This window comes from Ischnura elegans, chromosome 2 (assembly GCF_921293095.1).
Source record: "Ischnura elegans chromosome 2, ioIscEleg1.1, whole genome shotgun sequence".
Lineage (NCBI taxonomy): Eukaryota > Metazoa > Arthropoda > Insecta > Odonata > Coenagrionidae > Ischnura > Ischnura elegans.
This window is the reverse complement of record NC_060247.1, coordinates 65,088,571-65,111,912: the sequence shown is the minus strand read 5'-3', so window position 1 is coordinate 65,111,912 and position 23,342 is coordinate 65,088,571. Positions and strand designations below refer to the sequence as shown.

The window sequence follows — 23,342 nt, the reverse complement described above, 5'->3', positions numbered from 1 at the left end:
ATCTTTATTGTTTTCATCATCACAAAAGTTTTGAAGTGTTCTCGGGAACATTACGAACGCGACCCATCAAAACGTTGACCCTTTTCCTCCCCCACCCCACCGCTCCTGTCGCGGACACGTCAGTATAGGCACCCACGCGTGAGCCACCTGTTAGACCAGTCCTCAGAGAGACACTCGCGCGCTACAGGCCTTTTAACTGATCTGCCACACAGACACACTCACAAGAAGAATCACGCCACTCTCGGCAGCCATGGAACTCGAACCGGAGGTGAACTCTCGGCGTAAAGAGCGTTTGGCCTGGAATTCGTCGGCAAGGGAGGGAGGGAGAGAGAAGGAGAAAAAACAGTCGAAGAGAGATGCGGCGCAAGAGGAGATTCCAGGAAACGCCATGAAGTAGGGTCGGAATCACGGGTGGGAAGAAATAGTGGTACGATGGGGAATGCACGCACCCCAGTCTCGTGTCTCAGGTTCCTTGGATTCAATTTTTCGTTACTTATTTTTTTTCTTCATTAAGGTATCAGACTGATATCTATATCCATGAATATAACAAGACAGGACCACCAGGTGTCTTCTATAAGTGTTGTCACCCATTCCGCACTTAAATGTGTTTACAAAAGTCACCACTTGTGTCGCTGATGGACAAATTGATCCCAGTTTCACTGGGAAATAACGCATAATTAAGGGTGTTTACCGAAATTTTTGTACATGATTATGTGATCTATCAAATTCATAACTTTTCCATGCTATTCCTCGCAACTAAAAACATTATACTGCAAAATATTCGATGAAAGTAGTAAAGAAATCAGTGTTCTACGGGATGGAATTGGACCTCCTCTATGCATTCCCCTTGTTCCTTGTATTCGATTTTTCGCTATTTACTCTTTTCTTCAAAAAGGTATCCATAGGAACTGCATAAAGGGAGGCCCAATTCCATCCCAAAGAAGGGTGATTTATGTAGCCATTTTGGCTGCATTTTAATCGGTTTTCAAAAATGTCCGCGGCGCTGTAATCAGTGCAATGCGAACCGCTTATTTTGCATTATAAAGTTTCTAATTGCAAGGAATAGCATGGAAAAGTTTTGATAGATCACATCACCGAGTACATAAATCTCAATTAACACCCATACTTATACGTTAATTCCCCGTGAAACTCGGATCAATTCGTCCTGCAGCGACGCGAGTGGCGAATTACGTAAACCCAATGAAATGAGCAGTGGTTGACAACACATATAGACGACGACTTGAGAATCCTCTCTTGTAATATTCGTGAAGGTATCAGACTGATAATTAAATCTAACGTTAAGCCGGCCTCCGTGGCGACGGGGTAAAGTGCCGCAGTAGAGTTTGCGGGTTCGAGTCTCGCCTGGGTGAGTTGCCCCTATCCAGACCATGGATGTCCGTATACTTTGAATTGTTAAGGTAAGAACCCCGATGTAAAAGGCGCTGTTTAAGGTGGTGCAGGAATTATTACATATTAGGGTAAAAAATCATATGCAAGTTAGAGCAAACGATTCCAGTTGTAAAAATTGAAGTTATGATCAATGCAAGCATACATTCGATGTACATATGCAGTCTACAGCTTACGTAGATGCGTAGCTTTTTTATTATACACCCCATATGAGAAGTTGAGTATCATACGTGGAGAGACAGGGTGAATAATGAGGAAATATCGAGTAGAGTGAGAAAAAAGAGGCCATCTTATAATGTTTAGATTCTGTTAAATGATAGTAAGTTGAATCTTTACTAAACCTGAAAAAGCACTAGTTTTGAAAACCATTACAGCACATTAATGTCTGTTTCCATTTTTTGTTTGAGTGCCAATGCTATCCATGTGAATTTGGTTATGCACTAGAATTTTCAAGCGATATACATATTTTTGTGATAAAGATGGTGAATTGTTGGTGTTCCGAAATTGATGCGGACGATTCAATTCAAGAAGGAAATCCCCGGGTGAATATTCACTACTGACCATGTAGTGAATTCCTTACGAACGTAAACACTTTGTATAGAAGTTAAACTTGAAAGATAGTGTATAATCGTGGGGAAAATGTACCATTAATGAATGTATAGTTTGAAACTGCATATGGTAGGTTATGGGACGGGAAAGAGCTGAATTAGCATGCTGTGTTCACCCGAAAAACAACATCCACACTGCCTCACCAGCAGTAAGCCGTTATGGACTTCACCTCACGTGTAAGTAAGCACGCATTTCAAGTAGAGGAAAAATCAATTTCTAAAGTCCACTATATAAACAGCCATGCATTTTATGCCGTCATATTACTAAGAGGAACCAAGGGAAAGCCTATATGAAATTGGTAAGATCCTGGGTAAACTAATTTTAGGTCTTATAGAGCAAATTATTAACAGCTAGTAATGGGAGTTAAATTAGTACATTTGTTTTTAAGCGCTTTATCAATCCAAATTACTTGAAATAAAATCCAAAGTCCTGATCTTTGTCATTCAGCTATTGATGAGCCAGGAGCATTCCAAATATAGATTCCATTCGTTCACTACTCAATATGGATATTTTGGAAAGGTGTAACGAATCAAAAAACTATCATTAAACGTTTGCATAATTTCTTTGAAAAGAGAGCAAGGTGAGGTAGAAGTGAGGTAGAAGCACCTCGTGATTTAAAGACAGTACCTAGTAGTAGTCCCGATTGTGAATAAAAGAAATTCATTCGCGCATTGAAAGAAGCCTTGAGGCCGAGTCTTACACTCGACAGGCGTAATCTGACACTAACACGCTCATACATAGCGATTGCACTTTCCATTGTGATAAAAAAATTGACACACGAACGCTCGGTGTGTTTTCAGTTTCACTTTCACACTCGTAAACTTGCCTGCTTGTATGCACAAGGCGAAAGTAATGCAAGCGCCGATAGTTGCCATTTGCGGCGGATATTAATGATTCTCACACCTGTGTACGCAGGTGGTGGTTTAATGTCTCTACCTTCCATCATAGAAACGTTGCTACATATCCTTCGTCTGGGCGGAAACATCCGCAACACCCTATGACGTCACGTTTTGTGTGCGTGATCTTTAGGACCCCATGGATGACCTCGTTTCGGGAAAGATTTCTGTTTAAGTATATAGTCAACAGGGTAAACGAACACATTCTTTTTTCTCCTTTTCCTAAGGTACCGGGTTCCAAGATCCGAGACCAGGGATTATTTTTATTTTAAGATAAACTTAGAAATAGAGTAGATATCAGGATAGAGATGTGGAAAACATGAGCAAAATGCAGTTTTTTTTTATTTTTCACTTTCCATCCCAAATTATCCCTTAATATATCGAGAGGCCTGAACTCCAAGATTTTATGCGCGGAAAAATGGCGTAAAGATATTATTTAGCGCCAAGTAATCAGTTCCTCATTACCAAAATATGGGGCCAACGCAGAATAACGAAATTCAGTATTATCAAGGGAAAAGGCAAAAAGTTAGCAAATGAACTTCTTATGCATGGTTATAATTAAAATACGGACACTTGTTCTTCTTCACAGGTGTTACCTATAATGAAATTTACGACCTTAATAAACAAAATGTAAGCAATCGTTGAGGTCATCCAATGAGGTCCTTCTAGTTTTCTTGGATTTTGCCATTTGAATCTAGGACGCCAACCAAAAATCGCTCTATTTCATATTTACTATATGTATGGAACATGTGGCAAAGGATGCTTAGAAAATAAATGCATAAATATGTAATGCGATAATACATATGCGAAAAAATACAACTAGCGATACTCAGAATTGTTGACCGATGAAGATGCCGATAGTGACTCCAACGCAAACCTTTAAGAGGACGTATCACTCCCGCTTGACTGGTCTCCTTCGGTAACGGATAACTCGCTAAAAACGTGTGCTTTCATCTTGAACATTTCAAGGGTATAAAAAGTTGCCCTAAATAAAAATTTGCCTGTATCTTTAATCAGCAAATGTTGACTCAGTATGTTCTTTGATGAAATATTTCTGAAACATGCACATGCTGATAAAGATACACTCAATATTCTCTGAAAATTTCGAGTCAAAGGAATTTTTAAGCACGTAATGCGTCGGAAAAAAATTATACTTCCGGTCGAGACCTGCTACACTATAAAACACACTTCCAACCAGTGACTGACTGACTGATTCATACAAATGTTTCGGGTGAACGAGATGAGATACGACAAAAAGTCATGGAATCCACCCCCTCTAAAATGACTGAAACACTCGGAAAGATTGTCAAAACACAAAATTTTCTATCCATTTCAATGTTGCCTAGTAACTCATTTTCTCTGCTTTTTGGGGGCATTAGGGGTTTAAAAAATCGATTTTTTCAAAATATTTTTCAATTTTTTTAAAATCTAGATCACATGATGGGTCGATAAACCAATCTTAAGACCCATTTGAACACTTTTAATTTCGGCCAAATCGTGCAATTTCAATACTTCCTGAATTATTATCTCAAAAAAGGAGGAAGATACGGGTTTGCTTCGCTGGGTTAAAAACATAGTAAGAGCTAACAGAGTGACTTGAGAGGGCCACAGGCTTTTTCCGGGCGGCAAAGAGGCCCCCGAAGAGCGAAAGCGAGTTGAGGACATGCATTTGACAACGCACTTACCCGTCCAAATGACGCCATAAGAGTAGACAGAGCCACCTTTGAGTGACGGGAGGGAACTAACAATTAGCCATATTCCGCGAACTGCTCACCAAATAGGCATTCTGCGCACGCTCCCGCCTTTCCATTCCGCGGCATCTTACGACATTGACCTCCGCCCTCTTACGTCCGCCGCGTCTGCCGCGGAATCGCCCAAGCCCCTCCCGCGCCCTCTTCGGGATTTCCTGCGGCGGGGATTCCACCGGGCGGCAAGGCAGTGTGACGCAGGCGGGAAAAAAAACACGCATGATTCTCGGCAAGAGAGGCTCGAGAAAACTTCTCCGCCCACTCTTCCTCGACTCCATTTCCATTCCATGGATCAAAGGGGATTCCATTAAAGGAGACCCAAGAATATAGTGGCTAAGAGTTATGCCTGTTTCCGTTTCGCGCGCATTTCATTCGGCGGCGCCACTAGACAGCTGTATCTCGTTCACTGTGACTTTCGCCATTAACCGTAGCGGAACTGGTCTTTTTGTAGTTCACAACCGTCTTACATGCGTTAAACGTGTGGTATATATTATGTATTGGCTCATTTACGTAATAAAGCTGTGTAATTCCTTTTAAAAAGTGGATATGGATGACTTGAACCACGCGATCATTTTCCAGTTCAGGGATAGTGGTAATGACAATTTTGACTCTCCTACGTCATCGTATTTAGAGATGGCAGCGATGATAGGGATTACCATCCCCATTTCCATATTTTTTTATGTTTTCTATTACTGAACGCGTACGTGAGATACAACAGTAGCCAATCAGCGAACGAGACTACTAATCGTCAATTCATTATTTTATTTTATTTATTACCATACCTCCGAATACAGCACATTTAGGCCATTTTACATTGGAATATTCAACAAATTTAACAATTACACGTGTACGAACAACTATGCCCTAGATAGGGGCATGGTTGTTCGTTCGTACGCAAATCCAGGAGGGACTCGAAACCGCGACTTCTTGTTTGGCAGGCGATAAATCTACGCCGCCACCACCAAGGGCGGATATGAGACAGGGGCGGATACTCTAGTCTTATAACTCTAATAAAATTCTTCAATATACTCCCGGTAACCTTTGAATTTAGAAACACAAGAGCGCTAAAAGTGCGCAGCATCATCAAAATCGTGGCCTACCTTGAATACGCTAACTAATAACTTGGGAAATGAAAAAATATCCCTATGAAAATACTAATAAAACATTTCATACAGCATCCTGATGTGTCTTATTTTCATGAGCACTTACCTCCATGGAAATGAAATTTCCAGCCTAATTAAACTAACGCAGTCGTCCGAATCAGCTGATCAGATCCATCATGTGATCACAAATTTATACCAAACGGGTTTATAACAATTTTAAGAAGGCTTTAACGCGCTTTTAATGAAAAGAGAGTTACCCTTAACCTCACCAATCATAACCACAATGTCATTGCTCAAAACCAACCGCAACTTAAGAAAAATTCCACAAAAACGGAAAAAACGCTAAGAAAATTATTACTACACACATAAATCCTGAAACTTCAAACAAAAATATTACCTTTGGGAGTTACTAGAGAGAGATGCCAAACGATTTTGTAGCAGGTTGCTATGAAGATGGAACAGGGATGCCGACTTACAAAAAATATTGGGGGCCAAACTGGCCCAGGAAATTTTATAAGTAGTGAGTTTTAAGTTTCTTTTAAGAATAAAATCAACTGATTTGGGCGTTACTTGGTGGAACGATGAAATATTCATGGTGAAACAAAAAACATAGTACTATTCCACAAAATTTATTTGAGCTGTCTACTAGTTTCGACGTTTACACCGTCTTTAAGTCTTGATAATGACGGTGTAAACGTCGAAACTAGTAGACAGCTTAAATAAATTTTGTGGAATAGTACTGTGTTTTTTGTTTCACCATGAATGTTTCTTTTAAGCATTTTAGAATAGTCACATGATCAACATTGACACCCTGATAACTCTAATCTCGATATCTGGGTATTCCGGGGAAAATCGACAAGCCTGAAACATTTTTTCCTCACACCCATAACGAATTTTTGAGGGGGCTCAGGCCCCCTCAGGCCCCATGGAGTCGGCGCCACTGACTGATGGAACGTCTGTCCACCTGCTTTGTAGCAGGATGAACAAAAAGCCAAGGTTGTGGAGGACGCGAAAGAATGAAAGAATAATTCTCGAGATGCATCGGAAGAACTGACGATGTGGCGTTTTCCTTGCACTGCGTCCTATCCGAGATCCAGGAAACTCGTTTACGCCCGGTTCGCCGCATAATTGATGCACACACCTTAAACAGTTAGTCTCGTTGAGTGAGTGGATGCCTTCCTCATCCACTTCCCCTTCCACCCGCACCTCCACCGTCAAACGCGACGTTTTTCTATTGGCCTGACCAGTAAAAAAAATATTTTCTCAGTTACTAGTGCATGTACAGTTAAATTTCATGCGAATCAGTAAAGCGCCACGAGTAAGGAATGTTAGGCTTGGCACATATCTACATAAAGGTGCATTTACACTGAGTAACAAGTTATATAAACAAGTTACACATAACTTGTTTTACGATAAAATTACAAATCCGTGTAATACGCTACATGTATCATTGTGCTAGAGAACAAAAAATAGCCTTATAAAGCAAGTTTTTGGTTTCCCAGACGAAGCGGGAAACCAAAAAACTTGCTGTATAACACTATTTTTTGTTTTATAACACAATGTTACATGAAGCGTATTACACGGATTTGTAATTTTTTCGTAAAACATGCTATATGTAACTTGTTTATATAGCATGTTAATCACAATCAGTGTAGACGCACCTTAAGCAGATGGGCACAAATGGTGGCAGGTTGAGTAGTCCCACTATAGAGCCGCAGCATATTAGAGGAAAACGGACACAGCAGCATGGGCGAAAGAAGAAAATTGCGTCCTTTCGAGCGATATCGCCAGCGAAAAATGACGGTTTCATGCTATCATTTTCACCAAAGGTTACAGGGATGAGAAGTCACTTCCCTTTTTCCATCATTCGGCTGGTCCTTCTTTCCGTCGCTGAAACCATCGCTGACACCGTCTCTCAGCCAATCATAACGCACGGCCGCTATCAGCGATTGTAACGCCAAGTTTGTCTTTTAACGGAATGACAGTTGTAAATATGGAAAGAGACCGAAGAAGTGATGAAAAAGGGACGAAAGAAAGGCCGTGTGATTCGGAAAATTAAGGGTCAAGCGATCACTTATTTTTCCTCTGAAAAGCATTCGCTGAAAAGAAAAAATAGCTATTAAAAATATGGATAACGCAGAAGAAAACCCGGAAGAATCACTGCCTTACTTTTCTAGTAAAATTTTGGTGCCGATCTCGGGGAAATGATATTCCTTAGCCAACGTTTCATTGATATCATTAGGGCTGAGCATTCTCGGTGTTGATAAGAATGTCAATTTAAATCAGCATCAAAATTGCACAGAAGAACAGCTACTGAGCGGATAGAACCACGAACACATTGCGAATTTCTGATTTTTGATACAGAGAAAGCACATGCCTCTAAGCTGCCAAGGCTGGTTAATTTCTAGAATAAATTTTATCTAAAAGAAAACTTTTCATCCACTTGCAAGTTCCCAAGCCTGTTCATGCAAAAGAAACTTTACAAAATGTCGACCAAAGAATGGAAGACTATTCATTCGCAAGCCTAAACCCCGGCAAATGAGAAAAAGTTTCTCGATAACCCCCCCACGCGAACCTCGCCTCCCACACACAGACATCGGATCCTTATTCGTGCTAGCACACCTTTCTTCGCCTCCCACCTTGTTCCATACCTGCATATCCCAGTGCTACTCCCACGGTGAGTCGCGAAGGTCCGAAGGCCGCGTCAAAGCGGTTAATGTACCAACTAAACGTGTATAAAGACCAGTCGGAAGGATGAAGTATACGTGGACGTTTCCCTCCATCCAGCAACGCGGGGAATGACAAAAGAGGTCGATGCGGGACTCACGATAGGTAGTTACGGGTTTTACGAGTCCTACGCGAGGAAGTGGATGGAGAGTTCTCGCGCTATCCGATTTCTGCACGTGCATTTTCAACACTTCGAGATGACCGTACTGGGAATTAAAAAAAGACCATAAAATAAGATACACCCCGAAGTTGGTAAAATGTCGTAATGCTGCCGAAGTTTCAAATCAAGTAATTCACAGTATGCGTCTCACTTCACGCATAGCAATGATATTAATAGTATTATTATTCACGGCAGTGGCATAACTAGGAATATGCTTTCGGGGGGATGAAGGGGTCCTGGGGTGGAGACCCCCCAGGCAACGGGAAATTAAAAAAAAATGACATGACTGAAATACATTTTACATCATTAATAAATGATATTTAACTTTAAGCAGATGCTGTCATTATATGTCAAAACTAGACAATATTAAATATTTTGTTATTTCTTTGAGGCTCTGGGGGGAATCTATCCCCTCATCCCCTCATAGTTACGCCACTTATTCACGTTTTTTTCAACACTTTTTGAAGTTTACATCGTATTAAACATAATTAATATAAGAAAAACTCAAACGTAGTGTTAAAGAACAATCACATCAATGAATACAAAAATAAATAATTAATTACAAAGTAGTCTACCGGTTATAAAATAATCAAATGATAACATCCCATTGTGTACAGAATTAAAAGGATAAATACATCATTCAGTGATTTTAGTAACATTCAGGAGTGCACATAAATAAACAGTAGGCAAGTTTTAAATCGCTGTCACGCTGGTCTTTGTAGTCACCATCATAACTTGATTCTTGTAACAACTAGTAGGGTGTAGCCACGGTCGTGGACACTGCCATGAGTTTCACGAGAAAACGATCGCGTTGGCGGGCATTGTTTTGAGTTCATAGGTCGCGTAGCCTGATGGTGAGCGACTCGCATAGATTTTCCTTAGTTCATCAACCCACCCACAAGGTTCTGCCGTGGGCATTGTGACACTAATCGACAATTAAATAGACGCCCTTCCGTTGAGACTTCGTCTTCTGTATTTCATCACGACATGCCAGATGAATATGAGTCTCCGGACACATGCATGTGAAATTACCTACACAAGGTTTTAAAATAACGAGTAAACTAGAAGTTTTTGATGGATTCTTCTCGGGTTTTCAGCCAGGTTAACTCGGTCGTATAGTCCGACGTTTCCGTCGATGCGGTTCAGCGTGAAATCGGACCTTCTTTGAATAACACGCCTTGAACTTGGGAGACTAGTCGTCTCCCGAAACGTCGACTTCGCGAAAGAGTTAACCTGGTTGAGAACCCGAGAAGAATTCATCAGTATAATTCATCAGGAAAATTTTAAATCGTTTAAAAGCTTTTGCGCGGAGCTGACCAAAAGTTTCAGTTTTAGAGACAATCGTTTTCAAGGATTTGGGCTATATTTCAAAACGCCTGAACTTTAACTTCGTTTGATTTTACCTTTCTTCAAAGTGAACATTTCATTCAAAATACCTGTTAACAGTCAATATTTGGTTATAGCTTTTCATAAAATTTGAGTATGAATAAAAAGTACATTACTTTTCTTGTTGATAAGATACAGCCATAGACACAGAGCCTTTCGAACGAAAGACAATAATCTGGTAAATTACAACGGATTTCATGGAGTAATTTTAAAATTCAACCAAATGAACTGATTATTTAAAACAATATTATAAACCATTTAAAGTGCAATGGAATTGGCGCGCTTACACACTACTTTTGCGAAATCCATGGAGGAGGAATTTTCTCGCCTGGTCTCCATTCCTTAGACGGGGCTCGAGCCAATGGTCAGTTTCATTATGCATTTATTTACTCAAATAACAATGTCATATTCTATAAAAATATTATCACGAGAAACGAAGGAGTAGAAAAAGAATGACACTTCCTATTAACATAACACGACGCGACGCTTTAATCATGGATGCCGAAGGCATATCAACTAAACGAAGTCTTGTGAAATGTGATTTGATGCTTTCCTGGCGAATTATGTGGGTAAACTGTTCTCGGGATCCCCACCGGGTTGATTCTTTGAATATTTGAATAAATCAACATTCAGCCCTGATGATGAGCGCCGAGACGGAGCTTGAAACGTTTGCCGTTATGAAATAATAGGGTGGTTTCCTTTTATTTTTTATTGCCTAAATCGAAAGATTATTACTCCTGGAGTACGTATTTCACGCTTTTAGATTTTTAAATGACGATATCTATTTTTCGCGATTAAATGAAAAGTGAAAAATATCAAGCGCGCGAAAACGCGACGGCTAATAATGAATGCCGGGAAAACTCCGCGTGGCGTCGTTCTGCTTCCCGCTGCCGCAAGTGAGGTGACCTTGGGGCGAGGCTCTGAGCGCTGATACGACGCAGGATGTTAGCAGGTAGCAGAGTACCATGCTAGCTGGTAGCGCTTGGCTTAAATAAGGATTACTAATACCTTATCAAACGAAGAAAACTTTCCGACCTTAGCCAGTTTTAATAGGTGATTATTAAGACATATTTCCCTGAGCTCTGTGCTTCATGCATGCATTGGCAATCTCAGACGATGTAAAACTCCTATCTACTCGTATAGAAACTATGTCCCTGTGACGTCACGTGGAGTGGCATCGCATGGGCGCCAATCAGGCCTTTTTCAAATGAGGATATAATTGACCATTGACATTCGTCTAATCCGATAATTCTAAAACCAAATAATTTGTATATTATGAATACACTAATGTTGGGTAACGAATCGCAATCAATGCCTTTAGTTTTCTTTGATGAAGGAAACTACCCTATTAACCCGAGAACCGTTTATCCACCAAAAGAAGTCTTGTTTACATTGCAAACCGTACCTTCCTAGGAAACAATATGTTATACCAAGAAAACTAAGTAATTCTGACGTCAGTAGCTACCACGGAAACTTAAAAAAACGTGCTTAAAATAAAACTTCACGGAAGTCTTCAAGTTAGAAATGTCATGCTCACAAAAAAATTCTGTGGCTATGGCAGGTTTTAGCCCTTACTCTATCCGCTCATACATATGCGCTCACATGTCACTGAAATAAGAGGATCGATCACATATCTGATGTAAACTCGCTTTAGTATTAATAAATTCAAAAGACGGAAGGGAAATATTTTTGATGAAAAAATATTTTTGCATAAAGACACACCTTCGTACATTTGAGGTATTTATATTCGAGGAAGAAGAGTAACTTCTCGGAAATTCGTGGCTCCAAGTGAACGCAGGTTAAATAACTGTGCAATCCGTACGAAGGAAAGCGGCGGACGGGTAAGGTGACTCCTAGAATTAGTAGGGGAGAGGAGGGTGAAATTCACAAATCCTTTACACTGTTAGGGTTTAATACCTTGACGCTTCGCTTTTACTCCGAAATCAGGCAAATGAAAATAAAACTGATAATACGGCTATTTTGATTATTCAAAACAAGTATTTGATTGAGCGCTAAAAAATTAGCGAATAAGCCTATATCACTGCTCTCGAGAGCTCCGATCATCCATCTTCATTAGGCCTCATAATGACAGTGTGCATTGCATCTTTCATAAAGTCATGCGTCACATTGCTTTCCATATTGATGGCTGAAACAAAAAAAAATATTTCCTGTAGCAAGCTCGATAAATAATATTTTTATCTAAAACAAACTCATGCAAATACTTAAATCTTACTTAGCACGATTTATTGACTCTAATTTATATCATCTTTGTTCATTACAGGTCTTCAATTCGACGGGGAAGTTCGGTGCAACTCCAGCCTAATTGAAAATACATAGATGACCACACTACCCATTCGGTAGGAAGATATGAAACAAAAGTAAATATTCATTATAAAATATAGTTTTAGCCCTGCATGTGATTTACATGCTGTCAAAAAGTACAGTGCAATAAGAATCACCTGCAAAAGGAATTATAATGAAAAGGGACAGGTTTAGCCAAGCTCTGTGTGACAGAATTGCTTGCATCTTGCAACATAGCGAGCAGCTGAATGTTTTGCTAATACGTGTCTAGTTTCAATTCTTTTAATACCAACCCACAGTGAGAATAGCGCTTGAAGACTGCGACCACACGAATTTCAGTTTGGTTTCATCATACGTTGGTTTACGATTTTTGAGCACAGCCGCAAGCACAATAAAATCCCAAGCCTCCATTTACCTGAGAAAAGCGAGGTCCGAGAAATCATCGAATGTTTTTACAATCGAAAACCTTCTAATTTTAATGAACAGGTTAAAAATAATGTTAAAAAAAGATTCTTTGTTACTGGGCCTGAATACTGCTACTCTTTACTCACTGAAAACTATATGGAGCCATCATCAACTCTTCCGAAGTTCTCGAAGTTATTTCAGCACATCATGTTTTTAATTACTGTTCTTTTAAAAAATACGCATCTAAGTAAAATAAAAATAGTCTTGGAGCTCAGTGGCGTAAACTAAAAAGTTCTTGATCTGCTGTATAGCGTAAAAATATGATGCTCAAAATAGGATTCATGACAAGGTTGATGCTAATTAAATATTCACAATGATAAATTATCTATGCGATAGTCCAACTGATATCCAATTAACACTAATAATTGTAGACATAAAATTATATTCCCATCGAAGTACTGTTCGTCCAGCAAGACATCTCTGTGATAAAATTGCGTCTACCACAAAATAGGATCGTCCTACACGGTCATAGTTAACCGGATTTGAATGTTAAAATTTAACAATAAATCTTGCAGTGGCGAGTTCGGAGAGTAATGTGTGTAGCAATAATAAGAATTTTATTTCTAATGTGCATTTGATTAAAAACATTTGACTGATTATTGGCATCAATGACAAAAACTCAAATTATTATCAGTTGGAATCCAAAGAACCGACCTAACAGAAATTCACGTAATTTCTAGCGTATACTTAATAATTAACAATAACCACAGAGTGAAATAAAGGAACAAGTAAGTTGAAATAATCAGTAATGCAAGCTGACACATTTGCTAATGTCACTATGTTTAATCGGCCTCATAAAAGTATTCTAGGCGACGAAATTATGCTAAGTTAATGGTTAATACTATTATATCGATAAAACTACTTTCTTTTGGCGAAACAGTCGTGTTATCTCAAGAAAGAAACAAAAACTATGTGAGTAAAGTTGACACTATAACCTGATGAGTACAAAGGTGGCATGTTTGCGTCGCACGGAACTTAACCTTACATCATTCAACCGTAATCATAGGTTTTCACTGATTGGCTGACTGTTCAACGACCACAGACAACTTAGAATGGTACAACTATATTGACGTCACGGTATAAACATCCTCATCTACGATATAAACAATTTAATTTTTTAATGTACCAATGCTTTTTTCAGATGGAATTACTTAACCATTGCCTCTAAATTAAGACAGAACGAAAGATTATGAATTAATTACTTATCAATAAAAAGTATCCCGATAGCTGAGTTAAAGTACCCAAGCACAATAAATTACCCAAGTAAACGATAGTAAAATGGCTCGGAGGGAATGCGTTACAAATACGTACATACATGTATCCACTAAAATTAAATATATCAATTTACCCAAACACTTTCTACTAAAAAAATATGTAATTTCACAATCAGGAATTCATGAAACTCAGGAAAGGCATACGTCAACTTATTTCAACCCATGGAATATCATCAATCCCCGTGTACCCCTGTTGTTAGATTCGCGATTCCCCCCAAAGCGAGACACACTAAATGGAAAACAAAAATTGCGAGGACGTCCAACACAAATACAATTTATCTTTCCCCTCATTCCATTCACCTCACCAGTATTTTACAGTCGTTTCAAGGATACATTTAACTGTCCTTATTTGTCTGCCAGTAACGTTAACGAGTCAAACTCGAATTAATAATGTCATGATGGAACCAACTAAAAAATGAGAGGCATGAAGCTAGTAAAACGCAATCGGCTTCTGTGAAGAGATAAGTAGATAGATAACTAGAGATATAGGTAACTGAATTGCCATCTAAATACATAATGGATATTTCTCTCGGTTAACTTACGCACTGAAAAGATCATATTGCTAAGGGTTATGGAAAAGTACTCTGCAGTAAGCCCTCATCAAAACTAATACGAGAAGATCTTAGTTTTAATTTATTTAAAAGGGCAATGTAAGGTATTCAGGGTGGTAATAATTGTCGTAAGTGTTTCAGGTTTTTTATTTAAAAAATTGAGCTAAAAACAACATACTCGCATATATAAATAATTCCTACCAAGAGTTATCGCTGTTAATTATGAATGCCGTAATAAAGTTTACAATCGAAATATACAACTTGCCATTAATGCCGATCATCTCACTACGCCAATCATACCCATAAGTGGTATAAAATTTCATATTTCAAGTTAGATTTCATGCGCAGAAGCCGATAAGTGTTTCTATAATTAATATTTACTACGGGGATGGAACGCGGAGTGCATCGACAGCCGTTTATCGCAAGAACATGAGGCGTTCTAACGGCAGGCGGTAAGAAGGTAATGGAGACGAGAAGAAGACCGCTTGACCGGCACTTTCCGACTCACCTGGTTGTGTCCCTGTCACTAGCACTGTCTGCAGAAGGTTCAAGGCACCCCGCGGCGACAGCCGGCGCGCGCCAATGACGAAGGCCTGCCAAGTCAAATGGGGGAGTCGAACGACGACCTCAGCCGTGGGTGTGGCGTTGTTCCTCTCGAGACTCCCCGGCGGCGAATGCGACACTTCCTCGGGGGAAGATTGTAGACCCTAACTCCGGTTGCGGTGGGCGAAACTATTCTTCTCCGGATTCGGAGGACCGCAAGGCGTGGAGGATGGTCTCTTGGATACACCAGGGTTCTTTTCACCAAAATGGATGATAGGAAGTGGTCCACAGATGAAGTCCGAACAGTTTTTTTTTCAGTGAACTAAGCGTCCGTTCAGATGACCGGCATGCCACGAAGAGACTTCAGGCTCGAGATCTAAGAGTGCAGAAACTATCTATCGCTTCCTGACCACAACGTGGATCCCTGAATGACTCCTTGAGGACAGCACTGATACCGTCAGAGAAGGTGTCTCATCTTATTCGCCGAGTGTAGAGTTCACCCTAATAGGCTAATCTAAGCGTAGGACTTCTGTCTTTACCACAAGGGGCCACTGCGTCCGTCGGAAGGGACGTCAAATTGAGATCTCCAAGTCTTTCGATCACTCTAGCTGGCCCATAAAAGCGTCCGAAGTCCTTTTCAAGCTAAAACGCAGCAGTGCGTCCGTCACAGAAGACGCCAACATGAAATATAAGATTTTTCTATCCCAGCTGGATCATTTTATACGCCATAAATCCTTCTCCGCCTACGGTACAGCTTGCGTCCGTCAGATGAGACGTCAAACTGAAATCGCGCAATGTTCCGCTGAACCTAGCGCGCTTATAAAGGCGCCGGCCTTCCTCCCCCACCCACCCCTTCCCTCCGCGTTTTTAAAGGGACGCCGAATAGACTCGGACCGAATGGAAATAGCGAGGACGGATGAGGACTCCACGGGACCGTTGACTGGCAGGCAGCGCCCCCCCTTAGCGACCAACCCGTTCACGTGGAGGGACGAGGCGAGACTGAAGGGAGGCAGCAGCCCCGTGGTGGTGGTTTAGGCTCGCGGAGGTAGGGGAGGGAGAGTCAGGGGCGGTTCGTAAGGGGGGGTTGTTGGGAGGGGTAGGAACTCGGGCAAATGAGCGCGTCCACGGAGAAAGAGCGAATAAAATTGAGAGAGCTTCCATTTCTCCCTCGTCGACAACAACTGCATTTCTCCAGCCACACACACCCCGTGTCGATCGCGGCGCTACTGTCTGTACCCTGAGCGCCGCCCGCGCCGTGCCGCTCTTGACAGTGGACCACGTCCTGCCGTCAAGAGACATCGTCGTCAAAAGTCAACAATCGTAAGATTGGCTTGACGCACCTATCTATTCCGCTTTCCTATCCGCTAACCTTTTTCATAGTCACATCAAATGATCACGGCGTCGGCGCAGTAACCGGAATCAATGTCAAATTTGAATTATCGTAATATCAGGAATATATCCAAACCAAATAGGGTAGTTTCTTTCATCAAAGAAAACGAAAGGCATTGATTGCGATTCATCACCCACCAGTACTGTATTCATAATATACAAATTGTTTCGTTTTAGAAATACCGGTTTAGACGAATGGCATTGGTCCATTTTTATCCTCATTTGAAAAGGGCCACATTGGCGCCCATGCGATGCCACTCCACGTGACGTCTCAGGGACCTAGTTTCTATACGAGAAGATAGGAGTTATACATCGTCTGAGATTACCAATGCATGCATGAGGCGCAGAGCTCAGTGAAACATGTCTTAATAATCACTTATTAAAACTGGCTAAGGTCGGAAAGTTTTCTTCGTTTGATAAGGTATTAGTAATCCTTATTTAAGCCAAGCGCTACCAGCCAGCAGGGTACTCAGCTACCCGCTAGCAGCCTGCGTCGTATCAGCGCTCAGAGCCTCGCCCCAAGGTCACCTCACTTGCGGCAGCGGGAAGCAGAAATACGTCACACGGAGAGATTTCCCGGCATTCATACTTACCCGTCGCGTTTTCGCGCGCTTGAAATTTTTCACTTTTCTTTTAATCGCGGGAAATAGATATCGTCATTTAAAAATCTAAAAGCGTGAAATATGTACTCCAGGAGTAATAATCTTTCGATTTAGGTAATAAAAAATAATAGGAAACCACCCTATTGCATCAGTAAAATGTAGTTATCACCCAGAAAATCGAAAAATATATTCATATCGAGGTAATATGACTTCTACGTGTAATTTTATATGGAGCAATTGAATTCAAAATCTCATTCGCAGGTTGGGACGTCATCATCATCACAAATCAACTATCCGGAGATTGGCTCGACGCAGCTCTCCATTCCGCTTTCCTACCCGCTAGCCTTTTCATAGTGACGCATTTCTCCTCTTTTACTTCAATATGAAATAATAGTTTGTTTCAGGTAGGTTTCAGATATTTAATTATGCTCATTATGGTTTATCAGTGGCTCAATAGTGACACTTAAAACATGGGGCGTCCTGCATCAGTTCTATCAGCGCTTGCGATAGTTAATATGGCCACTAACTAATTTTTTGGGAGCAATCGAGTACAAAATCTCATGCGTAGGATGGGACTTTATCACAATTCAACAATCCGAAGATTGGTTGTGCGCAGCTATCCAGGCCGCTCTCCTATTCGCCAGCCAGTAACGTAGCCAGGGGGAGGTCCAGGAGTCCGAACCGCCCCCCCCCCCCCCCCCCCCCGCATCGAAATATAAAAACAAAATCGCTTTGCTTCACAAAAGAAAACAAAACATTGAAAAATAATGAATTTACAAATGATTTCTTTGCCAAATGAAGTTGTTTTGATCATGAAAAGTGTTGAAATTAGTTTTAAACCCTCTACATAGTACTTTGTTTTTCTATAATTTTCAGCCTGAATTTGGATCCCCGCCTCTCCCTCTCCCCTCCCCCCGAACAAATTTCCTGGCCTTCCCACTCTCCCCAGCTTTTTCATAGTGACGTATTTCTCCTCTCTTACATCCTCAATAACCTGCCATATATAACTAATTCGGGGCCGTCCCTTACCCCTCCTCCCATCCACCTTCCCTTATACGATTGTCTTCAGTAGTTCATCCTATCTAATTGTGTGGATGACTTCTTCTTAGAGTTTTAAGACGACTTCTCTTTCTCCTACTCATCCTCATTACTTTCCGTTTTATTTTATCATTATTCGGTAGCACCATATTTCCAATGTTTCCACTGTTAAACTTCTCTACTGTCTATAGCGTCCAAGCCTCGCTCCCTCACAGAATAATGCTCTATATTTATTATCTGATTAAATTTTTCCTTACTGCTATTCTGTCATTCTCAGCTTTGAGTAGATTCTTCTTTTTGTAGTAGTCCCTCATTGTCTTTGCTATCCTATTGACAACTTCTTCCTTGCTTCACTCATTCCTGGTTAATCGCCTTCTTATGCAATCAATATGACCACGGTGACAGCGCAGTAATCGGAAGTAAGGTCATATTGGAATCCACGCTACATAATAACCTCAGTAAAATGTCTTTATCTTTAAGAAAATCGAAAAATGTTGATACCCCGGTTCTTTCGAAGTGTTCAAGGTTGATTATATTGGCATAAATTTTCATATATTTCCGAAAATATCTATTAAACAGGTTCGCATCCATGGATTTTCAGAAGACATCTCTTATTGTGACTTTAATTCTTGTCGTCAAAATCCTTGATGTTAATTGGAGGGTCTACAAATTATAGATGAAAACGACTTTTTTCTGTAATTAACTTTAATTTTAGGGAACAACTAAATTTCAGTTAATTATAGAAAATGTTGAGAGGAAATCAAAATTAAAATGATTTTTTAAATTTTCAAGGATCTTGAAAATTTTTCGTAAGAAAGGGTAAATAATGAGGATCGTAGTGGGTACCTATGCGTCACGAATAGGAGAAAATGTTCCCAAAATCTATTCAATAAGAAGTTAAAGGGTAGAAATAGCGAAAGAGATGTATTTAAGTTAAGATAAGAGAAGATCAGATAACGAACTTGAGGGTTAAATTTAAAAACACTCTTCTGGCATGACTGATTTCATTCCTCGGTAGAATACCAGCAGATACATTTTATGTTTTGACCGCCAATTCTGCGTTTATTATAAAAGAGGATCCTCAAGTGCGGCTCCAAATGTGTCGCCGCCCACCGCGCATGTAAATGGGTTTACAAAAGTCGCCACTAGCCTCTCTAAGGATAAATTGATCCGAATTTCACGAGTAAATAAGGTATAACTCAGGGTATTAACCGAAATTTATGTACATGATGATGTGATCCATCAAAGTCATAACTTTCAATGCTATTCCTAGCAATTAAAAACGTTATACTAATAAATATTGGAAAGGAAGTGGATCGGATTGCACTCATCACCGCGCCGCGGACATTTTTGAAAAGCGATTAAATTGCTACCGAAGTGGCAACAGAAATCAGCCTTCTATGGGATGGAATTGGGCCTCCTGCATGCAGTTCCCTAGGCCAATTCCATCACAGTACTCAGACGCAAAAATTATTTACATCTAAAATCATTCACTCTTTCCACAATCTGAACTACTTATATGAAAAAAATCACCCTTGACACCTAACGAGTACTCCTGAGATTGTTTCCGACGATCTTTCCGCCCTGGATTTAAATGAGAAATTTTCAACTTCAAAGCTTCTGGATGAACAAAAACAATCTTTGAGCTTAATTGAACAAGAGCTTTGAGCGAGTATTCACAACACGATTGCGCAATCTCATCCATTGTGGGATTAATTATTTCAAACAGTTAAAATCAAATATTTTCCCGTTCCCTTAATCGTCCTACCTTAACTAATTAATGACTTAAAAATCCAAAGAATTATATAAAATGCCGAAAAGGCTGGATATCCAAGAAAAACCGTTTTCATAGTAACTTCAAAATTGCATCCAAATAATGCTTGCGTTTCGATTTCTCAGTAACTAAGTATTTGTGACTCATGTCTATAGACAAAAAATGCTGAAAACTGTATCTGCTACTACCACCTGAAGTAAAGCAGATTCCTCCTGAAATACCCTGTATTAGAAAACTCCGCTCATGGCCCAGAGGCCATATTCATAATTTCGTTAGCAACCTACTCAGGGTTTAGTAGTCGTTTACGCAGTATATTAGCGTCAAAATGCTATTCATAGGCGTTTTTATATCCAGGGTGCTACTGCACAATCGGTTCTTAAAACAGACTCTTATTTTAAACTAAATATGGCGGTAACAAGTAAAAGGTCCTCCTAATGAAAAAAATCGAATATTTCACACCTTAACAAGACAGCTTGAATGAAATTGAGCTAAATGCGCAGTGTGTCGAGGCTAATGCTTAGATGTCTAGCACAATTGTTACTAAATGATATAGACAGTGCATTACTTTTCTACCCTACCAACTTCTGAAGTATTACAGATTCCTCCTGAAACATCTGGATTTCCTTAACTATACTTTTTCTCAACGGATATTGAAACGGCAAAACAACTGACCCCGACACAAATTACTATGGATTCCCTTTAGCAATCACAGCTTATTTCTAAGCAATGATTGACTGTTTGTCATTTTTATTCTTACATAAATTTTTTTTCGAGTTACTGACGGTAGGTAAATCATCCAATATCCGGGATTTTTGATGACGCATGGTTTGATGGAGTTGAGCAATTAAGCCTGGAACATAGACAAATTATTAAATAAGACTTTCCATCCTTACCACCAAAATTTCTGTACATTTAATTTTTTCCAGAATTTCAAAATCTCTAAAGCTCTAAAGATGCTTCTCTCGAATTTGAGCACTTAACCCTCCCACCCCATGAGGCGGTCCCTGGGCGATCTAACCAAGAAATGATCACATTCAGACCCTCGTTAACGGGCCAGCCGAAAACGGTAGTTATTATGGACTCTTGCGGTACACTTCGGTAAGCGGAGCACGCCGCTTAACTCGAGACGGATTTCTACGAATCGCATCTAAAGGGATGGGGATTTATGAGATTGCGGCGTCTGTTCAAAGTTTTTAGTGGAATGGGAAATTTTTCTAGTCAAATATTTTTGGTTAAAGGAAACGGCCATTTAAATTTATGTCAATCACGCCATTAGCTTATACACGGTGGGTATAAAGAGAAAGGTAAGAAAAATTATAAATGAAGAACAAGCAATTTCATAACTCTATTGAACAACCTGGAAAATAATTAACTTGTATACATTAGTTCAATTTTTAATCCGCGACATGTAAATATAAATATGCCCCGAGAGTGCAGTTAATACAGGCAATACTGGGTGATGCCTAAAAAACTCAGCCTACGTTTTGACGTGTAACCCTGACTACCTTGATTTTTCGTATGTTAAATGTGCAAACAAACTGAAATTAATGGCCGAATATTAGCGTGTATGTTAATAATGAGTAGTAAAGTTATTACGTTTGTAATACCACTGCTTTGAGCAAAACGGTGCCCCGAAGCTCCAAACGTTGATTTGTTAACATTGCAACCCGAATGCTAACAAGTATAATGATGTATTTGTTATATGAAAACAATATGGGTTTTCTAAAAAAAATCTGCTGTTGCCCATTATATTAGGTGAAATTTACTGTATCGGTCAGCATTTTCTGCATGCCTTGTAGGTGCCTAACATTTCCTTGAATAATTCCCACGAAGGATCACGCACTAAGAATCAAGTTTCTGAGCAATATGAATATTAAACAGGTGCAAATCTAAAATTCCTTCAGTTTGTTAAAATACTTTTTCGAGTACTCGAGTCCCCACAGATATCCTTTCTTAGTTACGCTTAAACACCGCTTAATTGTCTTCGATTTCTCCTATTTCATTTATCCTCAAATATTTTCTTCAGTGACTGCATTTTCTATGTTCCAGCCATGCTCATTTAATGATACATCCCACCCCACCCTTTTATACAAATAATTTTACGAATCTACTTACTACAAAATCCACTCCCGATCACTAACTGACTAATTCATACAAATGTTTGGGGTGCACGAGACGAGATACGACAAAAATTCATAGAAATTATCCTCTTAAATCGCCTCAAACCCTGGGAAAAATTGTCGTAACACTAAATTTGATCTATTACAGCGTTGCCAACATTAGGGGGTTAAAAAATCTATTTTTTTTCAAAAATGTGATTTTTCGAATCTAGACCACTTCATACGTCGAGAAATCAATTTTCAGACTTACCGGAGCAATTTTTACATTGGCAAAAACGTGACAATTCACTATTTCGTGAATTATCTCAACGACGGAGGGAGATACAATGCTACGTCATAGGATTACAACGTAGGGAGTTACTGTGTTGCGTCATATGGTTCAACAAAAATTATAATAACTGGCAGACTGACCAAATAAGGGTAGCCTGGGGGGGTGAGTCCCCTCCAGGGCAGAGCCCCCCCAACGCAAACGAACGAAAGCGTGTAATACCCTGTAAGCTACTTCAAGGGGGCACGATAGGGCAAAATTTCATGCGGATTAAATAGTCCATATTTATTGATATTTGAAATCATAAATGCGGTGAATCTTTTATGTAATTGGTAAATATTTTGGCAGGGTTTCGATCCACGAACCTTTGTATAATGGGTCCAGCACTTTTATTGCTACTCACCGCTCCATTTAATCATTGAAATTCTCGCAGAGATTTACTTGTGTCATTTGAAATCCATTTTCTCATGAATATTAAATAAATGGGAGCTTGCTTGCTTAGTGGGTAGAGTAGAGCGCTCTGATACTGATCGAATGATCTGAATTCCGGGCTCAAATCCAAGGTGAAGTCTTCGCACACCCTCACACAAAAAAAACTTCCTCCACGAGCAAGGAGAGCTTAGGAAAGAATTGACCCCCCGAGACCCTAAAGGCAAGATATTCGCACGCTGGAGGAAAATGAACAATTCCATACAGTCATTGAATAACAAGGAAATTAATTAGAGTCTACGCCGGCATGAGTTGTTCATTCACGACGCGTAAATATTAATATTTACGCGTCAGGCAGGCAAATCAGGGTGATACTAACCAAACTCCGGGATGAGGTCTTCACACACCTACCTAAGCAAACAAACAAAGGTTAAATAATGTTACGAATTTTCGAAGTTTTTCGAAACCACCCCAGCGATGATGCTGACATTTCCGAACCACAGACGGGAAACAAGAAACCTCCCCAATATTAAGTGAAAATCGCTGAATTCC

The 23,342-nt window shown here is 39.9% G+C and overlaps 2 protein-coding genes across 3 annotated transcripts in view; one reads left to right on the top strand and one right to left on the bottom strand.

The window, feature by feature from the left end:
• The window catches only part of LOC124153879 (sarcoplasmic reticulum histidine-rich calcium-binding protein-like), a 267,667-nt gene extending 251,669 nt beyond the window's left edge, over nucleotides 1–15,998 (bottom strand). The window contains exon 1 of the mRNA XM_046527262.1: nucleotides 15,136–15,998. The gene's annotated coding sequence lies outside the window, so the exon portion shown is untranslated. The remainder of the gene's footprint in view (nucleotides 1–15,135) is intronic.
• Nucleotides 1–23,342, top strand: part of LOC124153880 (leucine-rich repeat-containing protein 15-like) — a 299,604-nt gene that overhangs the window by 241,969 nt on the left and 34,293 nt on the right. For both annotated transcript variants that reach the window (XM_046527265.1, XM_046527264.1), the window contains exon 4: nucleotides 12,318–12,414. In XM_046527265.1, coding sequence (XP_046383221.1) covers nucleotides 12,404–12,414 — 11 coding nt within the window. In that variant the 5' untranslated portion in view covers nucleotides 12,318–12,403. The remainder of the gene's footprint in view (nucleotides 1–12,317; nucleotides 12,415–23,342) is intronic.